Raw genomic sequence first — 14,741 nt, 5'->3', positions numbered from 1 at the left:
ATAATATTCCAGCAATATCACAGTGGGGGACACTAGAACAAATGGGCTTCACACAATGTACCCATGTCGGGAATCGAACACGGGTCTTCGGCATGACGAGCTCACACTTTAACCACTAGGCTACCCAACTGCCCCCCCATCCTTAATGAGATACAGAAAGCAGTATGCTATGCCTAATGCTTCACTCACTTGTACCAAGAATTTAGAAGCCTTTATGCTGATTGGCTGGTTAGAAAAATCACCTGAAAGGACCTGTGGAGATTTGTCAGGCCTTCCTACAGAGAGGTATCAACCGGAGAAAAAGATTTTTTTAATGAGATTTGATACAATATTAAATTTTCATAGTCTCACCTGAGCTCCATCCCTTCGAACTTTCATCAGGTGAGGCTCCTCTGCATCGGCAGTGGTCTTGCGGTTGCAGCAGCAGCGGCAGGCGATGCAGATGATGATCCAGATGAGGATGATGAGGGCGATGGGGCCCAGCACTGCGGCAATGATCCACAACTTCTTGTCCTCCTCAGGGGGTTGGACGGGGACAGGTACATAGGCTGAGAGGACAGAGAGAGAGTCTGGTGAGATTTATGCACCCTTTCTAATTGTTTTGTTTTGGTTGTTCTTTAATGCCGCACTCAGCAATATTCAAGCTATATGAAAGTGGTCTGTAAAATAATCGAGTCTGGACCAGACAATCCAGTGATTGACATCATGAGCATCGATCCACGCAATTGGGATCGATGACATGTATCAACCAAGTCAGTGAGCCTGACCACCCGATCCCGTTAGTCGCCTTTTACAACAAGCATAGTCGCCTTTTACGGCAAGTATGGGTTGCTGAAGACCTATTCTACCCCAGAATCTTCACGGGTTTCTTTCTAATTGAGGATAACACAAATTATTTGCCCTAGAATGAGGAAGTGATTACAGTGATTTGGATATGGAATGGCTATCTATCAATACTAGTAATGCAACTGAAGAGTGAGTGAGATGGGTTTAACGCCGCTTTTTACAGTATTCCAGTTATATCACGGCATGTCAGCTTAATGTGGGAGCAAAGCCCGAAGTGATGCAGGTCTCAGACGTTTACCACTTCAGTGAAACCCACGAGCACGGGTATGGTGCTGACAACCATGGAAACAAAATCAGATCGAACCAGGATTTGAACCCACAATCATAGGTTTCTGGCATGCTCAAGGGATGCAACTCTGTACAGTGAATTGCCACGCCTTAGACTGGGCTAGATGTACTTCCGTTCCACCATAGTGTCTTCCAGATGTCTGTAACTATAAATATTACTTATGTTTTGCCATAGTTTCCAATACATCTCCAAGGCTACATGTACTTAAGTTCCACCTTAGTGTCTTAGTGTAACAATAAATATTACTTATGTTTTGCCATAGTTTCAAAAACAACTCCAAGGTTACATGTACTTACGTTCTGCTTTAGTGTCTACGACATATCCGAGTCCGAGGGCTACTTCCTGGTGGTCAAGCAGCTCCAGCGTGTGCACCATTTTGTCCGACGGAATCATCTTCCCATCCTTCTCGGCCAGGTAGGTCAGTTTGACATTGTTGGAGGTCGTGTCACGCTCCACATTCACAACCTGCAAATACCAGGTCAAGGTCAAATAGGTCAAGGTTGAACATGAAAACATGACGTGGATCAGGGTTACCGGATGTGAGGTGAAATGGGGTTTAACGTTGCGTCCAAGATTATTGCACTTATATAGCGACGTGCATGCACGTGTGTGTGTTTGGCTGTGTGTGTGTGTGGCTGCTTGTACTAGCCCGAACTGATGCCGATTTATAGTGCTAGCTCAATGAGATACCATGCCGTAGTTTAACATGAATACCCCACTCAGACACAGTATACTGACTCCGAGCCAACCAGTCCTTGTTTTAGCCCCTTAATGCCGAGCGCCAGACAGAGTAACAACAAGTACCATCTTTTAATGTCTTTTGGTATGGCACGGTCAGGGATCGAACCCCGGACCTTCCGCTCTCCGGGCGGACGCTCTACCACTAGACCACGGAGGCGGTCCAGGGTTACTGGAGCTGGTCAAAGCAAATTGTTCTTGCTCAGATTTGTCTTATTTGCTAATATTTCCAATATTGAAGCAACTGTATTCAGTTTGAAAATCATTTACTTTGAAATAGTCATTAATTGAAAGTAATCAAAACTTGCAGGATATTTGATTTTCCACGAGAGTACTTTCACGTTTTACATATTGTATGATAGTTTATTACATAATTAGAGATGAAATACTATATTTATCTGAAATTATGCAACTGAGTAAAATACCACCTTTGCTGGACCTATCTTCAGTCTGCCTGTTACACACATGTTGTTGATATCAGCAGGCAAATACATAATTAACAGAACCCTCAAACCTATAGAACTACACTACCGACAAATACAATTATATTTGTGAGAAACATTTAGCTCTATGGTGTTGCAAAAGTCTTGAATGTGATGCACATTCAGAGACAAATTAATCAAGAAAATAAGGTTCAGTATAACTGCCTGTGTTAGTATTTAAAGAGGAGTCTCTTTCAGCTAAAAAGATAGCCTGTCATAAATTACAAAGTATATTTTACTGAAACTTCCATCACTGTAACCTACAGTTGTTTCCCTTTAGCTACACACTTCACAGGACTTGCTGATCCGGGTAGTATTTTACTCCTGCTTCATTTACATTGAGTTACCTCCCCTTGACCCGACATCTATTGTGAATGCAATCAGTTACATTTTCCACAGGAAACTGTGGAATTAACTGCCTTAATTAACTACCAGGCTTTGTTAGGACAGGTGGAAAGAAATACAAATTATGACAAAACATTCATTAATGTGACTGAATAAAACAGCAATATACATGTATAACATCTCAAGCTCTGTTCTCCCTTTTCCGAAACTTGAAATGAAGCCTAAACTGTTTTATTTGTTGGACCGCAGATTTTGTAAGAAAAGATTATGTCAAACTCATGCTAGGTTCTCGTGAAGGGTATATATATACCTCATATATATATGTATACACATACACATACATATATATATATAAAAGGCATATATAGCCTGCCTTTTTGTATTGCAGTTAATTGCAATATTGCCATGCATATCACAATATAGTGCATATGTTCTTTCATCTGTAATTTGTTATGAATCTGAAGATATGACTCGGCCCCAAATTGACCCAAAAATGAGACTTCCCCTGCACATTGTTGACAACTTCGTGATAATCTGTCAGTTTGTAGGTCGTTACTATGGTCACGGCGCATACGTGTTAGACACATTATATACATGAAGGTAGTCATGAACAGTTTTGCTTTGTCGATCACAGGAATCAGCTGACATCTGAATTTCATAATGTAACCTTTGTCAACAAAATGAAAATTTGAAAGATTCTGAAAAATGTAATACACCTGTATTTTCCAAATGTATTGTGCATGATGTGATACGTAATTAGTATTTCAAAATGTGGTATACAAGTATTCCTTTAAAACATCGCACCTTGATAAGTAAATATATAGCTGCACAATATGAAATATAAGTACACGTATTTGAGACAAGTGTCTTAGGAAGTGAATCATGTTGCATTTGTCTTTAGATCATGTCACATGCACTTTGCTGAAGCATAATATATAAAAAGCGATGCAGATTTGGGTCTGTTAGGAAAACACTACGGGGAAGCTCATAGCTCTGTGTAGCGACAAGTCAATATTAAAATCGTTTATGGGGAACAGCACAGAGATAAGGTTAGGTCAGGTATGCCTAACCCAGATTCAATTTACAAGCCATCTGGTACAATTATACAGTTTTTATTCATTTCCTTCCTACTGATAACAGGGGCGGTCGGGTAGCCTAGTGGTTAAAGCGTTAACTCGTCACGCCGAAGACCCGGGTTCGATTCCCGACATGGGTAAAATGTGTGAAGCCCATTTCTGGTGTCCCCCGCCGTGATATTGCTGGAATATTGCTAAAAGCGGCGTAAAACCTCACTCACTCTACTGATAACATGATAACATCTATACACCAAAGATCACATGCCTGTAGCTTAATGTTGCCATCGGGAGAGGTCGCATATCGCTTGCGACGTTTGAGAGGCTGGTACGTCCCGTTGTTGATCATCTCCTCACGGGCGAAGGCCTCCCCGTACACCCCGGCCAACCTCCCCTCCATCTTCTCCTTGAACGCATCAGAGCTCACGTCTTCTGACTGACGCACCTTGATCACTGTAAACACCATTGTACCATCAATACTAGTAGTAGGCGATACACCGATGCATCGGGATTTCGATCACAGTATCATTGCTAAGTAAGTAAAAGATATTGATACTTGACTTAAATGTTTGCATTAATAACTTTTACACCAAACACTAATTAGTAGTGAAAATTAGCAGTGAAAACGTAAATATTTTCATCCACTGCACCATCTGTAAATCGTGAGTCTGCCAGGTAATTTGTGCCACTGTCTATGACATAAAATGGCTTACACACCACAGATAAGAACACATGCAAGAATCGTGACATGTATCGGATCGTGAACAGTGAATCACGATACGTATCGGATCGCACAGTTGACGTATCATCCCAGCCCAAATCAATACATCTTAGGCGTTCATCTTGCCTGAGAACCAATTCCTTTATTTTGTTAAGCCGGGCTTAACAAAATAAAGGAATTGGTTCTTAGGCAATGGCTTTTGAAAATATAGTGCTGGTGTGCAGGCGATTTTTTTTGGTGTGGGGGTTGTTTAAGCTGGTATGTAACCAAAATTTTGTTTACAATAATTTCGCTGAAATCATGTTCTTAAGTACTGTAGCATTTCAATGCTAGGGTCGTGTGTTTGAGCTACGGAATTTTCCAGATTTTAAAGTTTTTTTAAAACTTAAATAAAAATGAAACATGAGGTGGACTTAATGATGATGCGGGCAGTGCTTGAGAACCAAGACTATAATTTTCTTTCGCCTTATATTTTTGGAATTTAAATGATGCATCATCAAATGTAGCTCTACCACATTTTGTGTGCATAAAACACACTTGTGTATACACATTGCAAGCAGGGACCAGATATTTCAGCAACAATGGTGGAACATCGTCCTGCGTTCAGCGACTCATGCCCCACTCCTCAATTCATTGCCTAATGATTCGCGCATATTTCCCTGTGTCATATATTCCAGATGCTATTTACAACACATTGGGACCTACAGTATTTATACAGTATGACTGAACACATTTAATTGTATCTAGGGTATATTTTTAGATGCAAGACATGTGTAAAATCTAAAGATTACTTCAGAGGGATTCTTTGACTGAAGAGCTTGAAGAGAAGTCATACACGCATTCTGATTGGTTTGTCATATTTTCGCACATAACAATCAAGTGTAAGGGGACAAGTAATCTTGCAGGTTACAGAAAGGGGCGAGTGGTGACGAATGAGGTCACAAATCAGGCAAAGTTAAGAAAAATTGGTCGCAGGAAGTAGGTGGATGGGGACCGTGTTTGGCAGCGTGACTCCTGAGTGTTTCTGGAGCACAGGTATAACCCCACACTGAAACAGGTTACAGGGGACTTTTTCTTTGGCAAGTGACTTTGTTTGAAATATGCCTCTGTTTACCCAGCCGTGAATGGGTACCAGGTAGGATGAGATGGCAATGTAACTGAAAACCTTCTACCGCTATATAAGGCAGTTGGGTTGAATACTCCCCAGGGAGCTGAGAATACAATTTGAGTGCACATTGATTCACAGACCGGGATAATAATGATAATGCAGTGCCATGAACATTTACTTGGGGAATGGAACCTGATGCACTATAAATGGAAAAATATTCTTTTGACACCATAATATTATACAAAACTCACCTGTGTTCACCCAGAATTCCTTGAGTGCATCACTGGTGTTGAGTGATGGAGTAGTGGTTGGTGGTGACGGCAGGACAGACGATGACGGTGTTGCTGATGAAGATGACGTGGGAGTCGGTGTCAATGATGATGACAACTCTGTCACTGAGCTTGGTGTTGGTTCAGATGAACTTGAAACAACTGTTGTGACAACATCAGTTGGAGTACTTGTGTCCACAGACACCCTGCTGGATATGTCAGTCTGTGAGTACGACACAATCACCATGGAAACAGAACTCGAAAATATCACATTCGTATCACTTGCTGATATTATCACAGATGAAGATGGAGACAAAATTGTGTCGCTTGATATGGGCGTTGATAGGATATCAGTAGGCACAAGTGTGGTTGTATCTGGCTGTAAAGAACTGTCAACTGGTGACCTTGACTCAAGGGAGGTAACTCCACTTATTGAAATAGATTCTGACACCATACTGCTGGGAGATGGTAACACTGTAACAGGCACTGAGGAGGCGGCTGAGAATTGAGATGAGTCTATTGAGATGTCGGTAAAACTGGTCGTTGTTCCGAATAAAGAACTGTCCGAAACAGTTCCTGTTGTCTGAAATATGACTGAAGACATATCTGAAAGTTTAGATGATGGTAAAAGTATTATCACACTGGTGCTCTCAGATGAGGATGCGATATTGCTTTCCATGAACTCAGAACTTAAGGATCCAAATGTTTCTGAGGATGCTCCTGAAGGTGCTATTGATGAGGAGCTCACAAACGGAGGAGATCCAGTGGTTGAGATCAGGGACGTCAAAGCACTTGGTGCCGATATGTAACTTCTTGTGAATAGAGATGATATGTCTGTATATTCTTGACTGGATATGCCTGACAAAGAACTCAGAATTCTTGTTGGTGAAACAGGGAGGAAACTACTGGATGGATATAAACTTGGTGAAGGCAAACTGAAGCTTGTGTCAGACAAACTTTCCGTCTGCAAAATGCCACTAGTCAGAAATGAACTCTGTGAAGGCAAATTGGTGCTTGTTCCAAATGAGGATAGTGAAGGCAAGTTGGTGCTTGTTTCAAATGGTCCTTGTGAAGGCGAAAAGGTACTTGTGTCAAATAGAGATTGTGAAGGCAAGTTTGTGCTTGTTTCAAATGGTCCTTGTGAAGGCGAAAAGGTACTTGTGTCAAATAGAGATTGTGAAGGCAAGTTTGTGCTTGTTTCAAATGGTCCTTGTGAAGGCAAAAAGGTACTTGTGTCAAATGAGGATAGTGAAAGCAAATTGGTGCTTGTTTCAAATGGTCCTTGTGAAGGCAAATTGGTGCTTGTTTCAAATGGTCCTTGCGAAGGCAAAAAGAGACTTGTGTCAAATTGGGATTGTGAAGGCAAGTTGGTGCGTGTTTCAAATGGTCCTTGTGAAGGCAAAATGGTACTTGTGTCAAATGAGGATAGTGAAAGCAAATTGGTGCTTGTTTCAAATGGTCCTTGTGAAGGCAAATTGGTGCTTGTTTCAAATGGTCCTTGTGAAGGCAAATTGGTGCTTGTTTCAAATGGTCCTTGCGAAGGCAAAGAGAGACTTGTGTCAAATTGGGATTGTGAAGGCAAGTTGGTGCGTGTTTCAAATGGTCCTTGTGTAGGCAAAATGGTGCTTGTTTCAAATAAAGATAGTGAAGGCAAATTGCTGCTTGTTTCAAATGGACTTGGAAAAGGCAAAATGGTACTTGTGTCAAATAGAGATTGGGAAGCCAAATTGGTGCTTGTTTCAAATGGTCCTTGTGAAGGCAAAATGGTACTTCTGTCAAATGAGGATAGTGAAAGCAAATTGGTGCTTGTTTCAAATGGTCCTTGTGAAGGCAAATTGGTGCTTGTTTCAAATGGTCCTTGCGAAGGCAAAGAGAGACTTGTGTCAAAAAGGGATTGTGAAGGCAAGTTGGTGCGTGTTTCAAATGGTCCTTGTGTAGGCAACATAGTATTTGTGTCAAATAAAGATAGTGAAGGCAAGTTGGTGCTTGTTTCAAATGGTCCTTGTGAAGGCAAAATGGTACTTGTGTCAAATGAGGATAGTGAAGGCAAATTGGTCCTTGTTTCAAATGGTCCTTGTGAAGGCAAATTGGTGCTTGTTTCAAATGGTCCTAGCGAAGGCAAAAAGGTACTTGTGTCAAATAGAGATTGTAAAGGCAAGTTTGTGAGTGTTTCAAATGGTCCTTGTGTAGGCAAAATGGTACTTGTGTCAAATAAAGACAGTGAAGGCAAATTGGTGCGTGATTCAAAAGGTCCTTGTGAGGGCAGACCATTGCTTGATTCAGTCACAAGTGGAATCACTGAAGAGTCACTCAAGCTGCCCAGTGATAAGGTAGGAACAGGAACAAATCCTCGCGAAGCAGAGCTGACATCTGATGCAATCAAACTCCCAGTTGTTGTCAGGAAGATGTCAGATCCAGAAGGAAAGATAACAGAGGCTGATGATCCTGAGAATGTTGGGAAAACTATTCCTCCAATGGATGAGTTTGTGGACAGATCTGAGCTGCTGACCAGGAATGCTGTACTCCCTGTTGGTATAGGTAACTGTGAAAATAGCAGCGAACTTGGCCTGGTGACATCAATAGAGGTGGAATTGCCTTCACTTGAACTGGATACTGAACTAAAATCATATACTACTGAAGTGGAGACTGTAAAGCTTTGTGATCCAGTTGCAGTCATGGATAGAAGCTCTGTTGGTAGGGAGTCACCGAACAAAGTGGTCTGGCTCTCTGTCAAGGAGATGACTGGGATCACAGGTTCAATGCTTGACACAGATTCTGATGCCATCAGCGACGCTCCTGGATAACTCATGGAAGCCAAGTTTGATGACACAATATCACTGAATCCAGAAAATGACTGTGTTCCAAAGAGTGATGATGACGGTTTCATAAGCGATATATCAAAAGAGGAAATTGCAGATGACTGTTCAAAAGTTGGCAGGATCACAATGGGAGCTGTAGAAGACTGTAAAACTGTGCTGAATGTGAAAGAGGCTGGAACAGACTCACTATTAGCAGTGCTGATGGATGGATTTGGGAAGATAAGGGAAGGTGTTGAAAAAGCTGTACTGAAAGGAAATCCAGTTGATAGGTCCAAACCAGAAGGTAACAGAAGAGAAGAATCTGAGAGTCTGCTTCCTGGAATGTCATTAGTGCTTGACAAAAGTTGCGAGCTTATCAAATTGGTCTGGACACTTTGACTTTCATAAAATGAGCCACTAGTCGATGTTCCAAATGATTCAGTTTCCGTTGCTCTGCCAGATCCTATGATTATTGGCAGTAGAGGAGATGATGCTATGGACTGCAATTCAGATCCAGAAGTTGATGGTTCAATTGTACCCAACACCGACTCTGCTGTTGATGTAGTGACTGAGTCACTCTGAAGTGTGAAACCAGTAAATGCAACCTCAGATGATCCAGACCATTGGGGACTTGATGACAGCTGCGTCTTAGGAACTGTGGAGGAGATCTCACTGAATGACGGAACAACACTAATAACACTTTGGCTGGAGGAGAGTAATTCTTGGGATGAAGAAAGAAATTCAGAGCCTTGCCTTGATACAAGGTTTGTTTGAAAAGATGATTCTGACACTGTTCCTAAAACATCAATTGTGGATGAACCAAGAGACGTTGAATCTAGATTCAATATGCTGCTGAATTGGTATAAACTTGAGACAGAATCAATTGATGAACTTTGGGAACCAGACACTCCACTTGAGGTGGAAGCTACGTCCAATGCACTGCTGAATTGAGTTGGGAAGAAGTTTGAAGCAGCTGTTTCTAGTGATGACAATGTTTCCGAAGTAAATATTACATTTGTTTCATGAGCAGGGAAGGATATACTGGCCAGCTGGATGGATGATGACTCTACCGACACAACTGAAAAGACGACAGAGTCTGTTGGGTAAGGCGTCTGGAATGCAGGTTGCACCGATTCAGTGTTGGACACAACTGTTGAAAGGATACTCAGACTTGGTATCAAAGTCTCTGTAAAGGATGATTCCTGGATGCTAGCATCACTTACAGCAGCAGCATCAGATGATGAGGCTGACCCGGTATTAGGGGCAGTCAGTGACAAAGTGTATGTGAGTATGATGTCCGACTGATGGGAACTTGATTCCAGTACAACTGCTGTCGTAAATGCTCCACCTGTTGTTGATGCATCACTGGATTCAAATGAAAACAGGCTTTCTGAATTGATATCTGTCAGTTGCTGAGATGCTGTTGTAGCAAGGATTCTTTGCACATTTCCACTACTTGCATATGTCTGATACGAAATTCCTGAAGACTGAATCTCTAGTGTTGATCTCACAGAATTAGTTCCAAGATTTATTTCTTGTGGGAATGAACTAGCCAATATGCTCTCACTACTGCTTAAAGATGGAACAGTGTCACTTTGGCTTCCAAAGTTGGCAGATGTTTGTGATAACTGTTCAGATGACAGGCTATTGGTAGAAGCAATAGTAGCTATACTTGGTGTTTCAGTCTGGGTAGGAAAGTGCAAACTGTTTTCTGATGTATGCAGTATTTCACTAGTCAATCCAGATGTTGATAAGGCACTTGAGGCATCAAATAACAGTGTAGTCCGTGATTGGTCAGTGTATGAACTGGATTCTTTTGATTGTAATTCAGATAAGAATGATGTAACATCTTCAGCAACGCTTGCAGAAGATGATGACATTTCAGGAGGGAGTGTACTAAACTGTAAGCTGGCATAACTTGATGGTACCACATTGTCTTCAGACACAGATAGAGCAGGGGCTGATACACTTGTTGACAAGAAACTACCATCATACAGTTTGGAGCTGGTAGCTACAGACAGTGATATACTCACAGTAGGACTGTCTGCTGAGGTTTCAAAGATTTGAGCTGAAGTCTGTAGAATATTCTCTGGTATTTGACTAGGCATTATTGTTTGTGATGAAGATTGCACATTATTTGACACAAAACTAACACTATCAACATTTACAGACACAGGAGAAGACATTTCTTCGGAACTTTGCATAGGAGATATTGTATTGGTCAGTTTTCGGCTTTCTGTGAAGTCAATACTTGTTGTGCGGAATGTATTTGACACAGTTTGGTCATATGATGGGAGAGAGGCATCTATGGGCACAGAGGAGGCTTCAAAGGGCACATAGGAACTCTCACTGATCTCTTGTAGAGCTGCAGAGCTAGTGGACAACCTAGTGGATTGTATTTTTAAAGATCCTTCGGACAGGGCTACCACAGAAGTCACATCATCGAGAGATGAAACACTTGTTGGATTAATTTGAATCTCTGATGTTGAAATGACAGACTGTTCTGGCACTGTGTCAGATGTGACAGAGACTACACTACTTGAATCCAAGATATCAACACCATCAGATGTCGATGCTTGTATGAGAGTTGAAGAAGATGCAGTTGAAGTTGAGAAAACTGAGGCACTTGGGAGCTCAGACTGAGAGCTGGAGAGAAAAGTCAGTGACACTGGTGCACTGGAGGATGCTTGTTCTGGTGACACAGAGTCCTCTGATGGCTGCACTGGAGGGTATGAACTAGGGGGTATTTGCCCAGTTGTCTGTAACACTGAACTTGAACTTGAAGATATTTGCTGTTGTAGCACAGAACTCGAAGATATTTGCTCTTGTAGCACAAAACTTGAAGATATTTGCTCTTGTAGAACAGAACTTGATGTTATTTGCTCCTGTAGAACAGAACTTGGTGTTATTTGCTCTATTAACACAGAACTTGAAGATATTTGCTCTTGTAGCACAGAACTTGATGTTATTTGCTCCTGTAGAACAGAACTTGGTGTTATTTGCTCTATTAACACAGAACTTGAAGATATTTGCTCTTGTAGAACAGAACTTGATGTTATTTGCTCCTGTAGAACAGAACTTGGTGTTATTTGCTCTATTAACACAGAACTTGAAGATATTTGCTCTTGTAGAACAGAACTTGATGCTATTTGCTCTTGTAGAACAGAACTTGATGCTATTTGCTCTATTAGCACAGAACTTGAAGATATTTGCTTTTGTAGAACAGAACTTGATGTTATTTGCTCTTGTAGCACTGAACTTGAAGATATTTGCTCTTCTAGCACAAAACTTGAAGATATTTGCTTTTGTAGAACAGAACTTGATGTTTTTTGCTCTTGTAGCACTGAACTTGAAGATATTTGCTCTTCAAGCACAAAACTTGAAGATATTTTCTCTTGTAGAACAGAACTTGATGTTATTTGGTCTTGTAGCACTGAACTTGAAGATATTTGCTCTTCTAGCACAAAACTTGAAGATATTTTCTCTTGTAGAACAGAACTTGATGTTATTTGGTCTTGTAGCACTGAACTTGAAGTTATTTGCTCTTGTAGCACTGAACTTGAAGTTATTTGCTCTTGAAGAGCAGCACTTGATGTTATTTGGCCCTCGAAAAACGAACTTGATACAATTTGATTTTGTGACACAGAAGTTGATGCTGCTTGATCCTGTGACACAGAACTCGATGCTGCTTGATCCTGTGACACAGAACTCGATGCTGCTTGATCCTGTGACACAGAACTTGATGCAACTTGCTCTGTTGACTGCTCAAGCAACACAAAAGTCGACATATATTGCTCAGGTAACTGTGACAATGACACCTGTGATCTGGAACTTGATTCAACATTTTGTATGAACAACTCTGACACAGAAGAACTAGACACTGATTTTTCAGATCCTGACGAAACAAAGCTATTGCTTGGTGAAGAATCCACTACACTATCTGTTCTAGAAAGTTGCAAAGTGCTCAGTGAATCACTTAAAGTTGATTCTGACACAGAGCCTTGGTCTAAGTCCAAGCTTGACAAACGTGTAGAACTGGTTAAGGCAACATTGAAGGATGTTTCTAGTTCAGCTGGTGTGGATGTAGGTTCAAAAGGTGTGTCACTTGTGACAGCTGGTATGTTTGTAAAGGGCAAAGCGTCACTTTGTGGTGCTGATGAAGTCTGAAGGTCAAGGCCTGATGTTGGAATGTCAAGGTCAGTCACTGTCCTGCTCGGCTCCAGTAGCACTAAGGTAGTTGAATCTGTGGATAAAAAAGAGGAAATAAGTCCAATGAACTAAACTTGAAGACTACTAGTGAGTGAGTGAGTGAGTATGGTTTTACGCCGCTTTTAGCAATATTCCAGCAATATCACGGTGGGGAACACCAGAAATGGGCTTCACACATTGTACCCATGTCGGGAATCGAACCCGGTTCTTCGGCGTGACAAGCAAACACTTTAACCACTAGGCTACCCGACCGCCCCAGAAGACTACTACAAACAAAAGTTGAGGTGATGTGAAACAGGGTTTAACGTGACCACATTCACGATTTTATTTTCTCTTACATAGCAGTCTGTGTGTGTGTGACTGTTTGTACTAGTCTGGAGTGAACCCTACACTGACAAACACCATAAAATATTATGAGTTACAAACAACATGAGTTTGAATGGTTTGAATCAAATTTGGTCCAATCTCCCTGTAATAGTGGTGTGCGGTGACATCATTATCAGTACTTTAATAGACTAATGCCAGTTTTATAGTGCTAGCCCACTGACATCCCATGCCGTAGTTTAACATGAATACCCCACTCAGTGAGTGAGTGAATGAGTATGGTTTTACGCCGCTTTTAGCAATATTCAAGCAATATTCAAGCAATATCACGACAGGGGAGACCAGAAATGGGCTTCACACATTGTACCCATGTCGGGAATCGAATCCGGATCTTCGGTGTGACGAGCAAACGCTTTAACCACTAGGCTACCCGACCACCCTACCCCACTCAGACACAGCATACTGACTCTGAGCTGACCAGCACTTGCCTTATCCCCTGAATGCTGAGCACCAGACAGGGAAATAACAAGTACCATATTTTAACGTCTTTTGATATGATCAGGGGATCAAAACACTGACTTTCTGCTCTCTGGGCAGATGCTCTATCCACTACACCATGGAGTCAGTCCAAAAAAACAAGAGTCATTGAGTGAGTTATATATGGTTTTATGCCGCTTTTAGCAATATTCCAGCAATATCCAACGGGGGACACCAGAAATGGGCTTCACACATTGCACCATATTGTCGGGAATTGAACCCGGGTCTTCAACGTGATGAGCGAACGCTTTAACCACTAGGCTAACCGACCCCCCCCCCCCCCCCCCCCCCCCCCCCAAAGCAAGAAAAATAACATGAGTACAGGCAGGTGATGAAACAGGTGTATGTGTGTGTGTGGCTGCTTGTACTAGTTCGGACTGATGCCGATTTATAGTGCTAGCTCACTGAGATACCATGCCGCAGTTTAACATGTATACCCCACTCAAACACAGTATACTGACTCCCAGCCGACCAGTCCTTGCTTTAGCCCCTTAATGCCGAGCACCTGACAGGGTAACAACAAGTACCATCTTTTAACGTCTTTTGGTATGACGCGGCCGGGGATCGAACCCCGAACCTTCCGCTCTCTGGGCGGACGCTCTACCACTAGACCACGGAGGCAGTCAGGTAATGAAACAGCAGGACATCACTTATTGCAAGAGAAGGAAGTATCTTTATATGTGCATCCAGATGAAAGAATGGACAAATTTGGTAAAAATGAATACTTCAGGAATAAGACAGAAATGCAGTAGACATGGCTAAGTATGTTAAGGAGGGACTGAATGAATGAGTGAGATGGTTAAAATTGACAAGGTGTGAGTGAGTGACGTTTTACGTCACTTTTTGCAATATTCAAAAAATATAAAAGTGGGCGTTGCAAGAAATCAGTTCCACACATATGACCCATAATGTTTGTATAACCAGGGCCTTCAGGGCAAAGAGTGAATGTGAAAACAAGGCTACCCCACCACCCCTTGTCCATGAAGGAAGCATTTGAAAATG

At 41.7% G+C, this 14,741-nt stretch overlaps 1 protein-coding gene and 1 long non-coding RNA gene across 3 annotated transcripts in view; one reads left to right on the top strand and one right to left on the bottom strand.

Moving 5' to 3' along the window:
• Positions 1 to 14,741, bottom strand: part of LOC124120128 (uncharacterized threonine-rich GPI-anchored glycoprotein PJ4664.02-like) — a 94,836-nt gene that overhangs the window by 32,540 nt on the left and 47,555 nt on the right. For both annotated transcript variants that reach the window (XM_046482877.2, XM_046482878.2), the window contains exons 2-5: positions 5,854 to 12,912; positions 4,042 to 4,226; positions 1,432 to 1,600; positions 352 to 548 (exon numbers count right to left, since the gene is read on the bottom strand). In XM_046482877.2, coding sequence (XP_046338833.2) covers positions 352 to 548; positions 1,432 to 1,600; positions 4,042 to 4,226; positions 5,854 to 12,912 — 7,610 coding nt within the window. The remainder of the gene's footprint in view (positions 1 to 351; positions 549 to 1,431; positions 1,601 to 4,041; positions 4,227 to 5,853; positions 12,913 to 14,741) is intronic.
• Positions 1 to 14,741, top strand: part of LOC124120129 — a 69,903-nt gene that overhangs the window by 7,729 nt on the left and 47,433 nt on the right. The window contains exons 2-3 of the long non-coding RNA XR_006858786.2: positions 382 to 572; positions 1,444 to 1,549. This is a non-coding gene — a long non-coding RNA (uncharacterized LOC124120129). The remainder of the gene's footprint in view (positions 1 to 381; positions 573 to 1,443; positions 1,550 to 14,741) is intronic.

This window comes from Haliotis rufescens, unplaced genomic scaffold (genome assembly GCF_023055435.1).
Source record: "Haliotis rufescens isolate VD_foot unplaced genomic scaffold, xgHalRufe1.0.p SCAF_6, whole genome shotgun sequence".
NCBI lineage: Eukaryota > Metazoa > Mollusca > Gastropoda > Lepetellida > Haliotidae > Haliotis > Haliotis rufescens.
Note: the sequence above shows the minus strand (reverse complement) of the source record. Positions and strands in the feature narration are given on the sequence as shown.